This window comes from Telopea speciosissima, chromosome 7 (genome assembly GCF_018873765.1).
Source record: "Telopea speciosissima isolate NSW1024214 ecotype Mountain lineage chromosome 7, Tspe_v1, whole genome shotgun sequence".
In the NCBI taxonomy this organism is placed as follows: domain Eukaryota; kingdom Viridiplantae; phylum Streptophyta; class Magnoliopsida; order Proteales; family Proteaceae; genus Telopea; species Telopea speciosissima.
Genome location: NC_057922.1, coordinates 63695177 through 63716819, shown reverse-complemented (window position 1 = coordinate 63716819; position 21643 = coordinate 63695177). Strand labels below are relative to the sequence as shown.

General features: G+C 38.4%; 1 protein-coding gene across 4 annotated transcripts; it reads left to right on the top strand.

Moving 5' to 3' along the window:
* Nucleotides 1-784: 784 nt before the first annotated feature.
* LOC122669692 (nuclear transcription factor Y subunit A-7-like) lies at nt 785-21003 on the top strand. 4 transcript variants are annotated; one of them, XM_043866522.1, is made up of 8 exons: nt 785-802; nt 11782-11795; nt 14163-14278; nt 17434-17882; nt 18626-18738; nt 18819-18890; nt 20040-20207; nt 20313-21003. In XM_043866522.1, the coding sequence occupies exons 4-8, from the start codon at nt 17729-17731 to the stop codon at nt 20685-20687; spliced, it is 882 nt and encodes a 293-aa protein (XP_043722457.1). In that variant the 5' UTR covers nt 785-802; nt 11782-11795; nt 14163-14278; nt 17434-17728; the 3' UTR covers nt 20688-21003. The 4 variants fall into 4 exon arrangements, with proteins under 4 accessions (XP_043722457.1, XP_043722456.1, XP_043722458.1 ...); XM_043866521.1 differs by having other exon boundaries at nt 14163-14282; nt 17504-17882; XM_043866523.1 differs by lacking the exons at nt 785-802; nt 11782-11795 and having other exon boundaries at nt 14035-14278; nt 17488-17882.
* Nucleotides 21004-21643: the final 640 nt, after the last annotated feature.

Below are 21643 nucleotides of genomic sequence, written 5' to 3'. Positions count from 1 at the left end.
TGAAGGCGAAGCTGGATGGAGGAGAGGGTGTCCCGACAAGAGGAGACACGAGAGGAGATGTTACCAAAGGTTGAGGAGTTCCATGCTTTGAGGGCAATCTTGACGTTTTTGAGCTTTTTGGAGAAGGCCAGGAGAGGGGAGGAGAAGGACAGGACAGGAATGTTCCAAGCCGATTGGACAAGGGGGAGGAAGTCGGGGTGGGAACACCACATATCAAAGAACTTGAAAGGTTTAGGGCCAAAGGAGAAGTAAGGGAGGACAAAGAGGGATATGGGGGAGTGGTCAGAAAGACCAGGAAGGTCAAAGAAGGCATAAGAGGAAGGAAGGGAATAAAGCCAAGTACCATTGATGAGGACCCTGTCAAGCTTGCAGGCCACTCTGTCAGAGCCAGAGCGCTTGTTGTGCCAAGAGAGATCAGCACCCGACCATTTGAGGTCGTTTAGCCCAGAGTCCTCGAGGCAGGAGTTGAAAGCTGCAATTGCTTGGTGGTCGATAGGGGAACCACCCAATTTTTTGTGGGAGAAGCGGACGACATTGAAGTCACCTCCAATGTCCCAAGGAGAGGAACCAACAGAAGAAGAAATGGATCTGATGTTGTCCTAGAGGGGGATCCTATCAGGGTGACGGTTGAGGGCATAGACCATGATGAAGAAGAAGAGGTGGTTGTGAAGGTGGTCAGAGATGCTAAGGTGGAGGAGGAGGAGACCGAGATATGAAATTTAGTGGGATCCCACAAAACCCATATGCGGCCACAGGGGGAATGGTCATAGTTGGAGAGGAAGGACCAAGAGGGGGCAAGAGAGTGAGCAATGTGGGACGAATTGGGCTCGAGCACTTTGGTCTCAAGGAGGCAGCAAAGGGGGGACTTGGAGGACTTGAGGCGAGCATGGATTTCAGCTTGTTTGGCCTGAGCATTGAGCCCGCAGACATTCCAAATGGTCCAAGGAATCATGAGAGGGGGGAGGAGGGGCAACCAACCAGTGGAGGAGCTAACTCTAGACCCCGGTAGGACACTACGGGGCCGAAGAAGATATTCCTTCAAGGGGGGATAGCAGACCAGGGGGGAGGAAGGGGAGGGATGGGGCTGGTTAGGTAGGATGGGTGTAGACGAACCAGTCAGGGGGCCAAGGACTGGTTCGGCTAAGGCTAGCCGGGATGGGTTGAAAGGGGGAATAGGGAATAAGTGAATTGAGGACATGGATATTTGGGTCGGGTGTAAGGCAATCGGGTTTAAGTGGGATGGGATAAGGGGAAGTTGGTGGTGGCCACGTGTAAGTTTTGGCTGGGAAGCAGGGGACAAGACAAGGGGTAGGTGAAAGCTGGAAAAGGGGGGTTTTGAAAAGGGGCAAAAGGGGGGGTCTCATCTTCATTGACAAAAGGGGAAGAAGGACGAAGCAAGGGCAAAAGGCGATTTGCAGGGGCGATTTTCAGGGGGGAGAGCAAGTGTGCAGGCCATTGTTGACGCTCGCAAAGGGCTCCTGGAGAGCAGGCAAGAAGTTGACATCACAAGTGGTCTCAGGATCGAGACCCATCAAGGCAGAGAGCCTGTTGTGGCCAGCGTCAGGAGAGCAGCGAGGTAGGTGAGCATCAGGAGTCTCGTCAGGTTGTCTAAGACTTCTCCGGCGGTGATTTCTTTGCTTTTTCCCTCCACGAGCCATCGCCAAGGGAGGCTTCAAAGGGGGGTCTTCAACTACTGCAGGGATGGAGTCCATCGGGTTATCTCCATGAGCTGTGGCAGCAGGGGAAGGCGTTGAAAGAGCCGACGGGCGAGTGTTCTCAGGAGCAGTAGAGTCAGCAACCACAACCACCGAAGATGAAGCAAGAATCTCAACCATAGATGAAGTTGTTCGATGCTCACCTTCGAAGGTCTCCGCCTCAACCATGGTAGCAGAAGCAGGCTTGGCGGTAGAGATAGCCGTAGAAGAGAGAGGACCTGGCTCGCAGTTTTTTTATGTGTGGCCAAAGACCTTGCAAAGAGAGCAGTGGTGAGGCAGGCCTTCATAGTGAACACGTTGGGAGAATGAGTGGCCATCCTCTTCCAGAACGGTGACAAAGTCAGGGGGAGATTCCTCAGCACTCAGTTCCATGCAGATGCGAGCAAAGGATAGTCGGTCCATTCTCTTAGTGCGCTCGTCGAAGAAGAGGGGGGTGCCGATGGTCGATCCGACGATGCTAAGGCCTGAGGGGCACCAGTATTGCAGAGGGAGACCTGGAAGGGTAATCCAAATGGGAATGGATTTGAGGTCAATCCTGTGAAGAGAGGAGTGATGGTCCCATTGCCAAAGGAAAATCTGCTTTCTGCCAATCTACCAGGGGCCACCTTCTAGCGCACGAGCTTTATCGGCTTCGTCAGAGAACTTGAAGATGAATAACCCATTTGATAGCACGTAGATGAAGACAGCACCTGCAGCTTTCCATTGCTTGAGAAGGGAGGCCTTGACAACATGGTAAGGTGGACGGCTACCAAGGAAGTGCCCAACGAGACAGCACTGCCATTTCAGGATTTCCTCATCAAGTAAGCCTTTGGGACAGAATCCAACTTTGGAATCATCACAGGAGGTGGGTGGGAAAAAATGGAGAGGGTGTCCAACAGGTTTTGCAGAGGAGCTGCCGGAGAAGAAAGAGGTCCAGGGGATAGCCGCAAAGGCAGAAGGGTCGACTGCAGGGGTGGATAGGTCAGGGTAAGAAGCAAGGGGGTGTGGAGCAGGGAGGAGGGAAGGAGAAGAGCAAGGAGAGGGGGGTGGGGTGATGGGGGCAGTGGGTGGGGTTGCCGGAGAAGAAGGGAGCATTCCTGATGTCATCCCATTACTGACCTCCTAGTCTAAGTTAGTTTCCTTATTAGATTCACATGAGGGTGTTAACCACCTCCAAGTTATCGAACTCAACATAGGCGGGCTGCAGACCAAGCGCAACAGCTTTGATCAAACTCTCGTGGACCGCCAATGCTTCTCCGACAAGGACATCAGCAAACGAAGCTGGATCTGAAATCGCTCCAAGAATACTCCCCATGTTATCCCTAATAATAAAACCAATCCCACTTGAATCCATTTCACTCGATAAAGCCACATCACAACTCACCTTACAGCAACCTTCCGGTCTGATATCTATTCAACTCTGCCCCTACAACCACCAAGTCGAAATGGAGCTACCTTACCATTGGGTCGACCTAATATCCTATGGCTGGGCAGACCAGTATTCTAGTGATTGGATACATAAATACACATCTAAAACTATAATGCAAGGATTTATATCATGGTGTCGGGATCAATATCGGTCTCGGTCAATATTGATACTAATACGGATTGGCTTATACAAGACATATCGGAAGATTTTGCACCCAATTTTTAGACCATTTTACCCTCAGTATGGATCGATACACAACACTAATATCAATATTGGGTTGCGGTAATACTGATATGTTTCGATCAGCTGATACAATATCGATACCTTGAACCCCGTAATCTTTACTAGACACAGCCGTAGCAATTTTATTTTTTTATTTTTATTTTTTTAAGGAAGCAGCCCTGTTGTTAATTGTTAAACAGATAATGCTGCTGTAAAAGCAGTTGTTATATCTCTTTTACAACAACAATAACAACTACTCAGCCTCTTATGTTTTTTCTTCACGAAACAATTTTTGGATCTCCTTTAAGAATGCATATCTCACTGAGAGAGAACCAAAGTGGGAGCTATACCTTGGGTGAACACCATTTCAGGTGAAACAATAATACCTGGGTGATTTTGAGAGGAGTGTGACTCAGAATGTTTTAATAAGCACCAACGCTTCACTGATTTTTTATTTTTTATTTTTTTTGCATTTCAAGATATGGGGAAGAGTTTACTGAAAGGCTGTGTGGCCCCTGCACCAGCGTGGGAGCCAATGAGGGGGCGTGCAAGGGAATCCATTAGGGAGGCCAGGGCAGTCATTTCACCCCCTTTGTGTGGTGCAGGGGACGTTGCCAAGCAACATACTAAAAATTTCCCACCCTATCATAGTACTATTTCCCTGTCACATGGGATTCTTTATTATTTTCTCTCTTCTACTTTGACCATAGAGATCTCATGTAGATGATACCGTTATTTGCACCTCCATTGGTGTAGTGTATAGATTCCTCCCCCCCCCCCTTTTCCCTCACACTGGATTGATGGGAACCCTCTCCCTATAACTATCTAGAGTCCGGATCAGCTCCCCACATGGGGACGGGTGGGGACAAATCTAACCTCTTCGTGGGGCGTTGGTACCACATCCTAGAGGCAGTCCCACAACCCCATGGAGGGTTCAGATCTGTCCCCACCCTTCCCCATGTGGGGAGGTGATCTGAACTCAACTATTTAACCACTTAATCATTCTAGTGGTGAATGAGAAAATGTTCCACTAATAAAACTAATAAATGAAACACCTTTTTTTTTCAAAAATCTCTTAGTGGTTAAGTATTTTATTATAAAAGTGGGATGGTTTTCTACAAGGGTGGTGTAAGAAAGAATCTGTATGCTACACCAATGAGGGGTTGGAAAATGGTATCATTCACATGGGATCCACATGATCAGAATAACACAATGTAGTCATCATTGTCTATTATATGAAAGGAGTATAAAAGAATTTGTACCAGGGTAGCGTAGCAATCTTTTTCCTATTATAAAACTAATAAAAAAAATTTATGCTAACCAAAGTTGGTGAAGAGGTTTTAACTTTACTTTTTAGCTTTCACACTTATTTTTTCAATGAGGGAAAAACCCTTTACATGGTAGGCTGGCTTATTCATAGACTCAACTAGGCACGTTGCCTAAGCCAATGAATGTCACCTTATAGTGAATTTATCTAGGTCACAAACCTAATGACTAATGTTAGCATTTTTTTTAATTACCATTTTAGATAATTGTTCTAGGTTGAAACTTGGTTGAGAAAGGGTCTAAGGTCCTCTATCACATGGATCGACTAATGTTTGTTCATGTGGCAAATCGACGATGAATTTCAAATTTTCAACTTGTCACATCGAGTCATTACATTTATCATGACTTAATAAGTACAATATCTATAATCTATTTTTTTTGGTAAGATATCTATAATCTATTACAATGCATATTTTTTAAGGCCTTTTTCTTATCATTCCCCTTATTTTCTCTAACCTTTTTTTCAAAAATTTTTTTAAAAGGATTACATATAATATAAATAAAATTCTCAATAAACTAGTCGCAAACATAGACTTGCAATATTGGCAAATAGATATATGCATTCATTAATAAATTTATTATAAATGTATTGAAACATGCAAGTTGCATTATTTATATATCATATTTTTTTTGGTAGAAATTTATATATCATATTGTTAATTGCGTTTTTCAACTATGTATTTATTTACTGTTTATAAGATTTTGCATGCATATATTAATTTTTGTGACGCGTTCAGACATGTCAATTAGTATCGATGATTAAGTTATTAAAATTGACTTATTGATACATTTTTTTTCCTTTTTATGAGAATATTTACTAATATTCCAGATATAGCCTTCCTTTGTTCCTTATTGAGCATGCTTTGGTAATGGATGTTGAAGCCAATAATACAACAATGAAAAGTGGTGGATAATCCTTAATTGAATTTGAAGTTAAAAAGACTAGTGCCTATAGGATATTACTTGTACATTTTAGAAGTAAACAAATTTTCCCAAATTTCCCTTCAATTTGTTAGGCTTTGATTAATCTTAGCTAATATTAGGGCATTGGCTTAATTTAAAATTGATCTCTAAACCCTAATTGAATTTGAAGTAAAAAGACAGTAGTGCATATAGGATATTACTTGAGCATTTTAGAATTAAAACAAATATCTACAAGCGGCTCTTCAATTTGTTAGGCTTTAATAGTTCTTATCTTATGTTATGGCATTGTTTTAATATAAAATCGAAGACTAAAATATAAGAATGTGACCATCGAGTTTCTCTTATTACCCCAAAAAAAAAAAAAACATAGGTTTTCTCCCATGGTAAGCTCTCTAAATATTGGTTTGGCTAGGTTGGTCTTCTATTAAACATGGTAAGCCCCATCCTCAAGCTTATCACTCATTGAAACCGGGATCTTCCCTCTTTAGGAGCCATTTCTAGTCTCAGACAATTGAATCTGGCTAAGCTTGTTTTGCCTATGCTTTCGTGTCCTTGCCTTTCCTATTCTTTTCTCTGATTATTGAATTGGTGTCTAAAAGACAACAAAAGGAGGGTCGGAAGAATATCTTAATTTAAGTATTTTCCTGTTCTTTAGTAAATGATAATGAATCAAATGAAAAGAATTTCGAATGAGTTTAAAGATGGAAAAAAACCCGATTGCCTTCCATTGCAGAAAGAGGAAAAAAAAAAAGAAAAAGAAAGAGAGACAAAGAGGGAATAAAAATATTTTTAAAAAAAAAATTGGACCTTGCATTTAGAACTTTGGACATACAACATCTATGGCATGAAATTGCTTCATTCATGGCCTATGATACAAGGCCACCCAAATAAGTAGCCCAAAAAATTAGTTGGAACTCAAGTAGGAATGCCAAGTAAAAGGGGTGAAGGGGGGAGGGGGGCATGCATGAATTGTCCATTATCATATTTTTCTAGACCCTAATTGTATTTATATGAATTTTAAAGAAAACCCTTTTCTTTTTAAATTAAAATAACTAGGGCATAAAATGTCCCTTGCTTGCATGATCCAAGCCAAAGTAAACACCTCTTTTATGTTTCATTAATTTCCTTAACATATCCTGATTGGCCTTACTGGGCTGGTGGTGGTCTCATGGGCCAATTCTGAACTTCCCCTGTGGAAAAGCATTAAAAAATTATGGATTAGTGGGAGAAACATAATAATAAAAAATAATAATTGGGACCATATTTTTTCTGACATTTGATTGGAATATCTCATTATTTTTCTAACAATGACCATCATTTTAGCATCTTAATATTACATTGGATTTTTCTTTTATTTTTCTTTTTATTTATTTAATCCAAAATGAGTGGGTTAGGGCGAGAGAATCATAAATGAAAAGGTCCCCTACCTATGAGGATCATGACTAGAAGCATCTCTACTCTATCATTAACACTAAACTAATCTTATTAAAACTGTTAATTAGCTGGTATTATTGGGGGAAGAACTGTAACCATTATTAGGGTTTTGGGTTGAGTAGTAGTGGGTGGGGGACCGGTCTATTCATGGTCCCATATTGGACCACCTCTCTTCTTCTTCTTCTTCAATAACTCTTTGATCAGAAAGTCAGACACAAATACAGATCATAATCAGGTCAAGTGGCCGTCTCCATCATGTAATACCTATTAAGGCCCAATTAGCTGAGTCACACACCTCATTAGTCAGGGATTTTTTAAGTTTTTTTTTTTTAATGAGACACTAGTAATTGATATCGGACTCGTATCGGCGTATACCGGTACTGTTATGGATCACCATATTGGTTCGTATCGGGTAAATTCTAAATCAAAAAATCATTTTTTACCTACAAAATTTGCATTTTGGTCAATTCACTAATATTGATATGGTTGATGCAATACCTATAGATGAATCCCTGTATGAGTGAACAAAGCCGTTGGAAGAGGGTAGTGGTGAGTTTTTTTTTTTTTTTTTTTTAAGTGAATGATATATTATGAGAGAGAGTTCTCTAAGCAAATGGTATGGAGGAGAAAACCAATGAGGTCTGTGGAACGATTTCGTATATAGAAAGGCAATGAGATCATTTCACATGTGAGAGAGGGGGGAGGTGCTAGCGTACCTCACCTCCCCTTGCGGTTCAAAGAACTTTTTCCCATATTATATTTAACTTTCCATCCCCTTTCCCAAGAAAATTCTGATTCTCGATTTCTTTCTTTTTTGTTTACTATGATTCCTAATGCTCTTGTTGTTATGTTCCCCAAGTTTTTATTTTTTTTGGGTAAGATTATGTTCCCCAAGTAAGGTTATATATTATTATTATCAATAAAAAAGTAAGGTTCTATACTTCGACTCATGGGAAGAGGAATTTTTATCCTTCCACACATAGGTGTTAATATGCAAGTACATTAAAATTTGATGTGCAATTAAATAAAATGAAATGCGAAGGAATAGTAAGAAATACTTAGCCATTGAGCCGATGCATATTGATATGGAAAAAAAAATTTATTACCCAAAAAAAGAAGATATAAAAACAGTTTTTTCTTTTAACATATTTTTTAGGGTTTAAGATATGAAAACATTTGAGGCCACAACAAAGAAAAAATAAGTGATATTTTTGAAAGAAAAAGTAAAGTAAATTTTAATTAATATATTTAGCATATTTTGAGGTAGTTACATTATTATATTAAGTAATGATTAATTTATTCTTTTTTTTAAAGAATTATATTTTATGAATGAAGACAAGTATTTTAATTTTTTTTTTTTTTTTGGGTAAATAAGATAAGCATAATTTGAGAGGGAAAAGAGTTAACTATTATGGAAAATAATTTCATAGCATGCAAAATATATGAAACACCTTGATTTGAAAGAAGCAAAAACTATATAAATAGGAGACCCTAAGACCTACTCTCAAATTAAGTTTCAGTCTCAAACAGAGTTGGCCAAATGGAAAAATAAAGCTCTGAAAATGCAATGGTTAAAATAAATCTTCTTAGAGAAAATTGAAAAGAAACGAAAGCTAAAAATAGAAGGGAAAAAATGCCTAATGCATGAGAAGGATATGTATTATTTATTTGAATTTAAATATGAAATTTGATATGTGACTATTCCAAACAATTGCCTAGATATTCGTTAGTTAGAATTACCATGTTACCCTTTCATAGACGCAACTAGGTATAAGTAGAACATTGTTAGGTCTTTCTTATATCATTTGGGAGAGTAGAGAGATGAGACTTGATAGTAGAAAACATTGTTTCGCTTAGGATTTTAGGATTTCTTTAGAGATCTTGTTTAATGTTCAATTCATTCATTTTTATCTGCTTAAAATCATCTAATGTAATTTTATTGGATAGTTATAAATTCCTTGAATTGGCCAATTCGAGATTTATCTATGTTCCAATATGATATTCAAAAAATATGACATTTTTCCTTTATGATATGAGTGGTTATCTAATTGGCCAACCTAAAGAGACTCGTTTGGTTGTTCCAAAATATCTATCACGTGGCATGTTGGATGAGCACAAAGCCTAATTCCCTTGGTTATATGTCAAGTTTTAGTCTAATTGAAACCAATTAAAAATCTAGAAATGGTACAAGGATGCACAACAAGAAGCCATAGACTACAATGAGGCTGCAAGCCAATTCTTGTGTGCTATATGATTGATTTTAGCTATGAAATTTGAGTTGCGGGTCTTTCTTATTCATCCAATGGATAGAATTACCATATTATCCTACCACATTGAAATTAACTTTCCCTCATTGAATAATATTGTGCCAAATGATCAACCTTTATTTTGTTCCCCTTTCCACACTAAGAGCCAACCAGTCCAACCATCTGATTCGAGTCTCAAGCCCAATAGGTAGCAAATGTTCCTAGAAAACAAGGGATCAATTCTCCTACTTCAAAAGGGATGGGGAAGGGTTGAGGGTTTAAGGTATGGAGATTAATTGTAATTTATATTATCTAAAGGGATTTTTTTATTGATACCTCTTAAGATATCAAATAATTTGTATTTTATTTTTTGGGAAAAAGATCTTTGTCCGGGAATGTGGCCTACGCCAGCACTCCCATGAGTCTATCTCTCTCCTCCCCATGTGAAAAGATACCTCTACCCCCTTGTTTTAAGGAGGAGAGAGATAGACACATGGGAGTGTTGGCATAGGCCACACTCCTGGGCCACACTCCCGGACAGAAAACTGCTTCCCTTACTTTTTGTATCCTTTTAGTTTAGGGAAATTCTTGTTGTAACCAAGGTTGGTTACAACAACATTGTTACTTTACTTTTCTTAACCCCTTGTTTTATTCTCAAAATTATTTTTAGTCCTGAATAAAAAAGGGTTTTCAAAATAAGTTGAATATGACTTACAATTATGTTTTTCAAAAGCTATCATAGTCCATATGAATGATAAGATTACCCTTGTATTAAATAATTTTTTGGAATAAGATAAGAATTTGGCTCTCCTCCAACCGTGGCGGGAGCTGGAGGATCCAACGCAACCAAAACAAGGGTGTGTGGGTCATTTCACAAACCCCCCTATGAAATGACCAAACCCCCCTATTTTAGCTGGACTAGATACTCAAACTCCCACCATGGTTGGAGGAAAGCCAGGTCCATAAGATAAGGGATAAAAAAGTAAGGTAACAACTTCTTAATTCGACTACTTGGTGACAAGAAGTTACACCCATTAGTTTAACAAATTTTTTTTTTTAAATGAAGATAAATCCTATCATTTCACATGTAAATTAAAAAAACGTATATGACAATAACATACTGATAAGTTACTTTCAAATTATTTTTGAAAACTCTATTTTACCTTTTACTCGAATAACTTTTGGCAATTAAAAGAAGTTGTTAAGTTCTAAATACATTTATAGAGATGCCATTTAGACAGTACCTTGTTTAAAAGGATAATTATTAGTTCCACAAGTGTTTGCAACAGTCTCTGGAAGTCACAAGACAAATTTGAGTAGTTCATTTTTATGGCTTTTCCTATCCAATTTGTATGTTCCTATTAAAAGTTGGGAGAGTGCATAATAATGACTATTGAGTAGAATACTAGAATACATCCTACACAAGGTGCATGCTAATACATCGGGTGGTATTTAATTGAATTAAACTAAAATTCAACACAAGGGTAATCCAATGGTTGGAATCAACTCATTATCTTTTATCCATGTGGCATAATAGTGTCTTATGATATCTGAAAAAATAACAAACCCTTATGATAATAATAATAATTTTGAATATTTAAAAATAGGAAAAAATATCCAGCCTGACATAGGATCGCACGAAATGACTACTCCGACTCCCTTGAAATGAAAATCCCACCCCCTCCTTCCCCCGTTGCTAGGGATGTAAACGGATCGAATTCGGTCGGATAGTGGCATTATCATATTCGTATCCGATTATGTTCGAACGGATTCGGATAATATCCTATCAGTTTTCGGACGGATTCGGATAATTTTCGGATAGTGATTTTTTGAATACAGATTCTCCTATATGGATATGAACATGGATCGAATACGAATTTTTGACTATCCGTTGACATCTTTACCGTTTTCATGATGAGGGCTAGGGTTGAGACTTGAGAGTTCAGCAACTCCCATTTTTTTCTACTCTTCTTAGTCTTTGATTTTCTTACGTTTTTACTTTTGATTTTCTCTTGTATTTATTTTCATAGATATGTGATTCCATGTTATAACATTGTATAAAACAATATATATAAACCAATAGAAAATCTAGAAAAAGAATCACATTATCTTAACTTATAAATTTATAAAAATAAGATAACAAAATCCACTAAGGTAACTTAAAAGGATAGACGAACGCAGAGATATATTTCAGATCTTTTATTACTTTTAAATTGCTAAACGAATCGGATAATAATCGGTCGGATAGGGGGATTATCATATTCGTATCCGATTAGTTTCGGACGGATTCAAATTCTCCTAAACGGATACAAACGCAGATCGAATTCAGATTTTTGAATATCCGTTTACATCCCTACCCGTTGCTGCCTTTGTGCATGCTCCCTGTGCTTGTGTAGGGGGCACATAGCCTGGGAAATAAGGTGAGGGATTGCTATGACGCAAGAGTGTTGTTTCCTATCAATGAGGGTGTGGGAAATTGAATAGTCTAGTAGGAGGTTTTAATGAGGAGAGAGAGAGTGTGTGTGCGTGGTCCATAAGTGGGATGTGAGAGGGTGTGCACAAGAATATGTACGCTAACGTCGTGGCAATTCTTTTTCCTTAAAAATAAAAAGGGAAAAAAACCCTGTCAAGTCATGTGGATCTTGTGTCCAGACACAAGAGCACGTGAAATTACCACCGCACCCCCATTAAATCAGAAAGCTCATCCATGTTGATGCCCTTGCATGTTCTTATTAAATTTTTTTTTGGGTAAGCCCTGCACGCTCTTATTGGTCGTTGCACGAATGTAGAGGTCACACGACTACTTGACCAGACAACGTTCTCTTGCTCAAATAAAAAAAGAGAAAAATAGTGTTACCTGATCACGTGCCCTCTCTGTGCTCTAATTGGCCGCACACTGATGCAAGGGCCACACAACCAAGCAACGATCTCTTGCCCCATAAAAAATAGAAACTGGATGATGAAAACTATTTATCTTGATTTATTTTCATATACTTCAGTCGATTCGCATAAAGATTAACAATGACCAGGGAGTGCTCTCTTCCCTGGATCACGATGGTCTCTAGGGAGCCCAGCACCGAGGGTACTATCAGGGAGCATCTAGTGGTTGAACTGTGCTGCATACATCTCAGTGCACACCTAGAGATGTGTGCCACACAGCCCACCGGCTGGCAGCACCCTGGGCGTGCTGCGCTCCCTGGAGACGAGCTAAACAGTTGTTCCCTAATTCAGCTGTTCAAGCATTAATGGATAGAACATTCGCGAAGGAGGAAAGGGAAAGTCTTGAGTCAACACGGTAGCGGCTGGTAAGGAGGAGGGCAGTTTAGAAAATAAATAACAAGAGTAGGGGCATTTAATGAATACATGTCAGTTACAGTAAAGCTTGCAGACTGCAGAGGGCGGCAATTGGGTAAAGAGTTTTGGAAACTTTTAGTGGTCCCTACTACTTACCCATATTTACTTAATCCCTCTTATGTAATAATTTTTTTCTTCCTAATGCCCTGTGTAAATTAAATTTCCATTTTTTTTATCCCTGATATTTTTAAAATATTAGTAGTACCCCCTCCAGTCCTATTTGGATTGGTTTGAAAAATGGTATCGGATCGGATTGGTCTCGTACGGAAACTAGGGTTTAGGCCAATTTTCACCTATTCCAGTCGATTTTGATCCAATTCAAATCAAAAGAATTATCGATCCAGATCCTGATTTTGAGTTTTCAAACGCTGATTTGGATTGTCCTAAATTATTAATCCGGTTCAATTGAACCAAACCACCTTAATGTTTGATTCCAATCCAAAGATTAATGTTGTTTCTTTTGCTTGTATTCCAAGGGTTATCAATAGCGTTGCGGATGCCTTGGCTAGGAAGGATCGGAAGGCCATGTCGATCATGTGTAAGACAGATTGACCACATTCTATTTCTTGGCTTTTCTGTCTCTCTGAGGCGGAAGCCATAGGTTGTACACATATTTCCCCAATTCAGTAAATTTCCATTCTACCAAAAAAAAAAAAAATCCAAAGATTAAAAGACAAATATAAAAAATAGACATTAAGGTGTTTTGTGTTGGGGCCATATTAATAAACATGAAGGTGGTTTGGTTCAATTGAACCAGACCAACGACTTTGGCCAACTTTGTATAAAAATGAAGAAAACTGGTTGAAATTTAAAATAGAAGGGTAATCTTAGTATGTTTAAAATATTTGGGGAGCAGGAAATGTGAGAAAGTTACTACAATACCAAAATGCAACATAAAAAAATAAATTGAGAGAATGTTCTAAGTGCCGGTGGCAGAGTTGCTCCCAGACACATGGGGTGGGCTAAATGACCACCCTGCCTCTTGAAGTTGCGCCGCGACAGAGAGAACATCAACCCAAATAAACTATTTGAACACAAATTTTCCCTTTGTGAAGAGAAATTTCAATTTAGAAAACCTTAAATGTTTAATCTAAGAAGAAAAAGTGTCATTGCTTATATGAGTATCCTTTGTCTTTTTCACCTTCAAGGGATGTGTCAGTCATTTTACGTGTGACTGTATCTAGATGTATGTATAGGCCACTTTACACGGCCTGTTAGCGTTTTTTATCCTTATACATAATTATAGGATTATAAAAAATTTTTATGATGATAATAATATTTAATTGAAAAAGAAAGAGTAAATGAAAAGGAGAGGAAGATCAGCAAAGACAAGAAAAAGGAAAAAAAAAGAAGAAGAAGAAGAAAAAGGTGGTGGTGATGGTTTGATCTTTTAATTTTAGCATTTGGGTTTCCATAATAGAGTTTATCTGTGTTAGCGTGTGAGGACTGAGAACTGAAGATGGAGGAGCAATGGGGTCTTTGTATTCAGGAGGGAAAGTAGGAAACTAGCTCTCCTCCAGCAGAGAGTGAAAGAGCGCAGCAAAGCCGAGAAGACTTGTGGTTGGAAGAAGAGGGTTCAAGTTTCAACTGGGGAGACATGCTTAGATCCATCCCTACATCAACTATTCCTTACTTTACGAAATCCAAAGGTCTGTCTCCGTCTCTGTCTCTCCTTTTTAGTCATTGTTTTCTACTTCTCCTCTTCTTCTTATTAGCTGGTTCGGCCTTTTTTTCCTCTTCTTCTTCTTCTTCCTGAACAGAAAAATAACTTAGCTTAAATTTGTTTTTTCTTCTTTCACGTTCTCAAAGCAGAGGCTTGACATGCAGATTGGTTGATAGGTTACCCCTTTTTCTTTTCTCCTTTCTCTTCGTTTGGGATTTTATCTTTACGGATATGGGGAAGGTTATCGGTGTATTAGTGGCTGTCAGGTTGTACTTGTATTTGGTACTTATGGTTTATCCATTAATTGAAGGTCATGGGTTGTTATTTGGCTTTATCTTTCTTCTTCTGTAGATTCCTTTCTGGGCATTTATTTTCAGTTATGTACTTCTTTCGTCTTCGTCTTAGTCTTGTTCTTTTTTTTTTGCTCTACATCTATTTGATCTCGATAATGGGTAGTTTATTGATTTCGTCTTCTGGAACTAATGGAGATCAGAAAGGTCAGGCCGAGCCTGAGCAAGCTAGTTTTTTATTTATTTAACTCATTCAGCGACTCTTCTTTGATTTGTTTTAGTGGGTTAGTTTGATTGCTCTTTTGACGGTTTGGTTCATTGATTTCATTCTGTTCTTCTACTTATGACGGTTTCCTGTTATTCGTTGTTGGCTGTTCTTGCTATGCATGTTGGATGGACTCTCCGAGTGTTACTGTGCTTGAATCTAGAGTTAGTTTATGAATGATACCATAATACCCAAAATAGAAGTACGGTTTAGGATCATTTATCATGATTGTGCATGGAAAGGGCTATAAGAATTCTTGAAAGGGGGGGATGGTACTGAAATTGAATTCCTGAATTTTTAAAGAACTTGACAGTCTGCATTTTCTATTGAGTCACGAGTATAGTTATTGGATTAGTGATTATGGTTATTTTGTTATGGACTAGAGATTGACACCGTCTTTTTTATTTAATTAATAACACTGACGTCAATAAGTCAGAATTGCTTTGATGCATTATTCTTGCAGCAGATTTCACTTGACATATGCTTCTTCCGTAGTTATTACTGCTGTATATCTCTTGAACAGTAGGCCTTTCGGTTGCAAACATTTTTTGTGCTGTGAATACTTTAGGATAGTGCAGAAGCCCTTAGCATGGTCATTAAAATTTTTTGAGAAATGCTAACATGACCCTTTTGTTTGAGGTAGGGATATTTGCAGCATATGAGACCTCGGGCTGCACTATTTTGATGGAATTCTTGAACCTTGTGTTTCTGTGCATGTGCTTTTTTGCTTCTTTTGATGTCAAGAAATTACTCATTAAATTCTAGATTAGTTAGGTTATATTTTACTTTCCTAGGTGGGTCAGTGACTTCTGGATATTACCTTGTTGAATTTGTGGGATTAGTGGATTGGTTCTATTAAACCTTGTTTGCTATCTTTCTAAATATTTTCTAGTATAAGAAACATTAATAACTCTTGATAGAATTATTAACAATTCTTTATCCTAATCCTATAAAGAATAATAGATGTAATAAAAACAAAGCATTCCAAATGTAGGACCATTCAAGGTTCTAAATTTCGATTTTGGTGGCCATTTTGACCATGGCCGAAGCCGAAATATTTCGGTGAAATGGCACCGAAATTCGATCCATCCATTTCGGCTGAAAGAGAGAAATCACTGTTTCAGTACCCAAAAAGTGGAATTTTTTGTTTAAACTTCAGGAAGTGCCTATTTAAGCATGATTACACATGTTTGAATTAATAGATTGGGGAAAAAAAAACACCCAAAGTGGTAGTTTGGCTTCGGACCCTGAGTTGCTAGTGTATAGTGTAGTGTATTGTATCCTTTCCCATATGTAATATAGCAAACAAATTGAATTGAGATGGAAAGATTTAGGTATATTTCTTGAGACTTTCATGTAGTTTTTATTTAATTCTTTTTTGACAATTTTGTCTCATTTAGCCAATTTTTACTCGTTCCGATTTGAAATTTGGTATTTTATATGAAGGAATGTGATATTTTGATTATTTTTTACCAAAAATTTGACATTTCGGTCATCGCCCATTTCAACAAAATATGGGATTCTTTGTATTTTGCATGGCATTTGATTTCGAGGCCCATAAAGACCGAAATATTTCGTCAAAACCAGTTAATCTACTTCAACTAGATACTTGCAACAGTCAAAATTTGGCTGCTCGTGTTTGTAAAGATTAAACTGCTTTCCTAAGTACCTTGACTTATCTAACTCATAAGGCATAACATGTCTAAATAGACATCGTAAGAATTATATAAAAACTACCTGAAAGTCTCACCAACCAACTAAATAAATCCCAAGAGTTCGAAATACCGATTATGTTCCACAATTTCACAATAAACCGTGCTCTTATGTGGAGAAGAGCATCATAATATGGTCTAGAAAGTCCTGCATCAAAGGATTTGAAGTAAAATATTTTGAAACATAATCAGAACTTATCTTTTAATCTCTTCTAACAATGCTGGTCCATCATCCATTGGCCCAATGATGTAATCACCAGCCATTTGAATGAAACGGTTAATTAACCAATACAGAAAGTTTATTTTACATTGATTATATTAGCAACTCCACATTATACACAGCTTTGATTTGAATACTAAATTTGAAAAACTTTTTTCTGGCAATGCACTGGGGAAGCCAATTCGGTAGGTATGTGCCATAACTGCCATCTGGAGTTATGTCTGGTCACTCTTTATCATTGGGTATATGAGGGATTATGTGGATGGGCAAACTATCAAATTCGGTTGCCGGTATGGTCCATCATGCTTGGGCTTTTTCCCTTGTTTCTTCAATGTTTCCTGTTTTTCAAGAAAATTTGACTTTTTGGAAACAATGGCATTGATTTACAGGTGATTCTTTCTTTTTTGGCTTTTTTAGTGCTGCAGCAGGTTCACTTTTGAATTTCTACTTCACTCTTGTTGCTAATCCTGGGTAGATGTAGTTGTTCATGAGGTTGTAATTCATTGCTACTGGCTCAGCTTTTACTCTCCATTAAACAATTTCATACCCTGAATTTTGGGTTCCGGTCCTTTTATCACTCTCCTTTTTTTGTTTGCTTTGTTTTTTGCCTTTGACTTGTGATGCTATTGTAAATCTGTTTCTCTTGTGCATTAGATTTGGATACCCAGACTATACTAAAACTGATTTGAGTAGTGGGCTTCTGAACAGGATTATAAAAAGCAAGTGAAATAGATCTTTCAGAGCATTGTTGAGATCTTGGAGGATTTCATATAACTTAGAGATGCTTGGGAAGATGAGGGAAATGATATAGTGAGGCAAGACATAACCAAAAGGATTCTGATCTAAGTTTTGTTCATTCAACATTGTCAACTGTTTGTTGCTTCATTGGTGTGATTCCACCGGTTCACAAATTTCACAAGCATCTCTATCTGAGAATTTGAGCTTGAATATGGGCTCTCCACCCCGGTGTGGTAATGCTAAATATTTAGCCCAACAACAAGACCAAGAATCGTCCTCAAGTCAATCAACTGATCAATCTCACCATGATGTGGTGGCTGTTGGGGGATACAGTCTTCATGGGCAACGCATTTCAGCACAATCAGGTATAAGTAAACTTTAACTTAATGACAACCTGAATTACTTTTGCTTCCCTTTTAGTGTGTTTGTGAGGCATAAGTGTCTTTAAACAGTATTCTTTCTTTCTGGTTAGAAAAGATTCTTGAATTCAGGTTTTAAATGTTTTAGGTAAAGCTTTTACTGAGTTGCCAACCTGGCACACCTACTCGTTGTGTGGTCTTGGAACTTTCTCTTTCCTTTTGGTGACTGAAGTTTATCCTAGGAAGGAAATAAAGTATATACTAGGAGCAGTAAATGCCTTCCAGAAGTATGCTGCCTGGTTTAAACCCACCCAAATTTAGCCATTTTTTCGAGAAAGGGTCCCATAGAGAGAAGAATAATGCATGCAAAGTAATTCATAAATGAAAGTTTGATTAGGGATTCGACTTACTCATGTGCTCGAATGATTTATAATTTTTTGTGGGTTTTAAAAATGTGGTTTTACATTGTTGGTTTCTAGTTACAGCTGCTCTCTACGAAATGAGGAGAGGAATATTTGTTGGAAAAAAAAATGGGAGATACTGATCTCTAAGCATATATAATATATATATATATAAATTAATTTTCATAAAGTCATGAACGGGCATTGATGTGAGTATAACATTAACTTTTAGTCCAAGCTTTGAAAAGGCATCTTTCAAAGTTGCTTTTCATTTTCTTCTGGTTGTTATTTCTCCTATGTTACAGTGGTAGCACATTGATAAGGTTAATTTTGTCTCCATTTATTCAGGAATTTTTGAAAGTTATGGAAAGCGAGCGGAAGCTCACATGAAACCTGTTGTTTCACTGGGAAATCCTGATTTTGTCTTCCCTGCTTCGCAAGTTGATTTCAGCCAGACATTGGTAAGTCAATCTGCTTGTTTTGATGGCGGTTGCATGGTAGTTGTGGTTCTAATGCTTCTCACTAAATGATCCTGTTTCAGGCTCCCATTCCTTACTCTTATCCCGATCCGTATGTTGGTGGGCTATTGGCTGCATATGGACCACAGGTTATTGTGAGTATCATCAAGTTTCTCATTTTCTTGTTTATAGTTGCATCCTAGTCCAGGTTGCTTTTATCCAGCAGAGAATTGAAATTTTATTTCAAGCTCTAATTTGTTGAGATGTTTTTGTCCTTTAATATTTGCAGTTTGTTACAAATGAAGCTGATTGAAATCTGCAGTATGATTTGAGTCATTGTGCTACATGTATTTTGAGTAACGTAATTGTTATACCGTAGATATGCTTCCATCCTTTGTGTTTTGCTTATGTTCTCCTGAGCAAATTCACAGAAATTGAAATATATTTTGAGGGAAAATAGGGATTACACTTCCTGGCCCATATTTTCCATCCTGAAGGAAGACCTTTCTGGCCAAGCCAGGCTTAGGCTTCATTTGGACTGAATGTGGCCCACAGTCAATTCTCTATGTTATGCTGTATATTTTACATTGTTGTATATAATATAGCTTTAGAACTTCATGATATATTTATCTAGGAATTAATTTAAATGGTTGATACTCCGCATTTCTTGGAACTGGATATTAGAGAATTGTGCTTCAATTTGTTTTTCTTCAGATTTACTTCTCTTATCGTATTCAAGTATAGATCATTCTATTGTCCAGAATGTATAAAATGCACTTGATATTGAAAATTTGCTAGATGCCCCTTGTCATTTAAATTTTGTTATGGGCTTGTTGTGTCTGGATTTATCTTTAGTTGTTCACATTTTTCTAAGGGCTATTACGTCCTGGAACTGATCGTCACCCAATGAGATAGTTGTTTTCAAAGAAAAAAAAGGGGGGGGGGGGGGGGGAGACTCCATACTGATGCCTGGTGCTCTGGTGGGTTCCAGCACTGTGAGCTCCACATTGCATGGTTTCCCAAAATAATGTTGTCCCTCACCCCCACCCCCCGCCCCCCCCCCCCCCCCCCCAACAAAAAAAAAAAAAAAAACGTAAAAAGTTAAAACATTTAGAATAAATATATACTATGAATAATTGCTTATGAATGATCAACTGAAGAAGGCTTAGTGTTGATTTATAATTCAAAGTTTTCTTTTCTTGTAATATGATGTAATGCCTTTGGCTTCATGCAAGTATTGTTTTTTAATAGCTGTTGATCTTTCTTGTGACGTACTTATGAATATATGATTGGGACATGACCAGATTCATCCCCAAATGGTGGGAATTGCACCTGCACGAGTTCCACTGCCTCATGATCTCACCGAAGATGAGCCCATCTATGTTAATGCCAAGCAGTACCGTGGCATCCTCAGACGGAGACAGTCCCGTGCCAAGCTTGAGGCCCAAAACAAACTTATTAAAGATCGAAAGGTATCATCCTATTTACTGATTCTTAATTATTGATTGCCCTGAACGATCTTTTTTGGACTCTTGAGATCATTAATCGTCTGTGCACTCACATAAATGTTTTTGCAGCCATACCTTCATGAGTCTCGACATCTTCATGCATTGAAAAGGGCTAGGGGATCTGGTGGACGCTTTCTCAACACGAAGAAGCTCCAGCAATCCAATCCTAGGGCAGCCACTGATGGCAAGGATGCTTCAGACTCCGGTCATCTACATCTGGGAGGAAATCTATCTGAGTCTGAAGTAGTACAATCAGAAAATGGGAATGGGGGTGCTTCCAGCACATCCTGCTCTGATGCGACAAGTGTTTCAAATGGTGATGAAATCTACCATCAATCGGATAACAGGTTCTTAGTCTACCCTCCACACATGGGTCAGACCATTCAAGGTGGAGGGGGCATGATGTGTAATGGATCACAGCACCGTGTACCTGTCATGCATTGAGATATCGGGACAGCCACAACCAGATCAGTGGTTCATCTGGGAGAATTCTTGAATCATGATTAACATCCGACAAATAACTCCTTCTGGCCTTGTGGTATTCATCCCGGCAGTTCATCCTTGGCTCTGTTACTTTGCTTTTGGTATTTCATGCTTGTTGACTAACTTGTTATAGACACAAAGTAGACATGGATAGTGTTACTAACTGGTTTCTTGGATCTCTGAAAACAATTGGGCACTTGAAAAAGGACTTGTTTGAAGATACTGCAGGTAAGTTTATATACATATTCTCCAGGTTTCATCCTGGACCTTGTGCAGCTTAAACCTGAATCACCTGATGAATGGTTGGTTTGATTTTGTTGTTTCTGAAAGTTCAACCATAGTTTCTCGTCATGGAATGGTGTGGGAAACGCCAATTTGTCTCTGGAGCTGCAGAGCATCTGGTTCCATTGCTGTTGCTTTACTGATGGATGGTATGTGAGCCATCAATTCAAATGTTTCTTTTTCTCTGAACTTCGATCAACAAGATGTTCAAATCAAGATATTCTCTCTCGCTGTGTGTGTGTGAAGTTAGTACCTTTTTCTTTTTTGGGTGCAAAGTTAGTACTTAGTAAGAAAGGTTAATTACATTTAAGGGATAATATTCTCTACCCGGGAGCGTAGTGTACGCTAGTGCCGCCCTACGTGGCTATGTCTATCTCTCCTTTCTATGAAATGGCATATCTTCCCCTTGCTGGAGGAGGAGAGAGAGAGATTCAGGGAGTGCTAATGTATGCTACACTCTCGGAGAGAGAACTCAATCCCTTACAATGAATAGAGATAAGGGTTTACAGCCGTTGGTTGAAGAAACCCTCAGGCCTAAGATGCTCAGATGGGTGTGAACCGTGAATGGATCTTTATCACCTCCAGTTCCCTGTCCGACCCAGTTCCCCAGCTCCTCTAACAAAGGGGGTTGGAAT

Excerpts from the sequence above, each read along its gene's own strand:
- LOC122669692 (XM_043866522.1), top strand. The coding sequence starts at position 17,729 with ATGGGCTCTCCACCCCGGTGTGGTAATGCTAAATATTTAGCCCAACAA. Across the intron at positions 18,739-18,818 it reads TTGATTTCAGCCAGACATTG|GCTCCCATTCCTTACTCTTA; the intron begins GTAAGTCAATCT and ends ATCCTGTTTCAG. Across the intron at positions 18,891-20,039 it reads CATATGGACCACAGGTTATT|ATTCATCCCCAAATGGTGGG; the intron begins GTGAGTATCATC and ends GGACATGACCAG.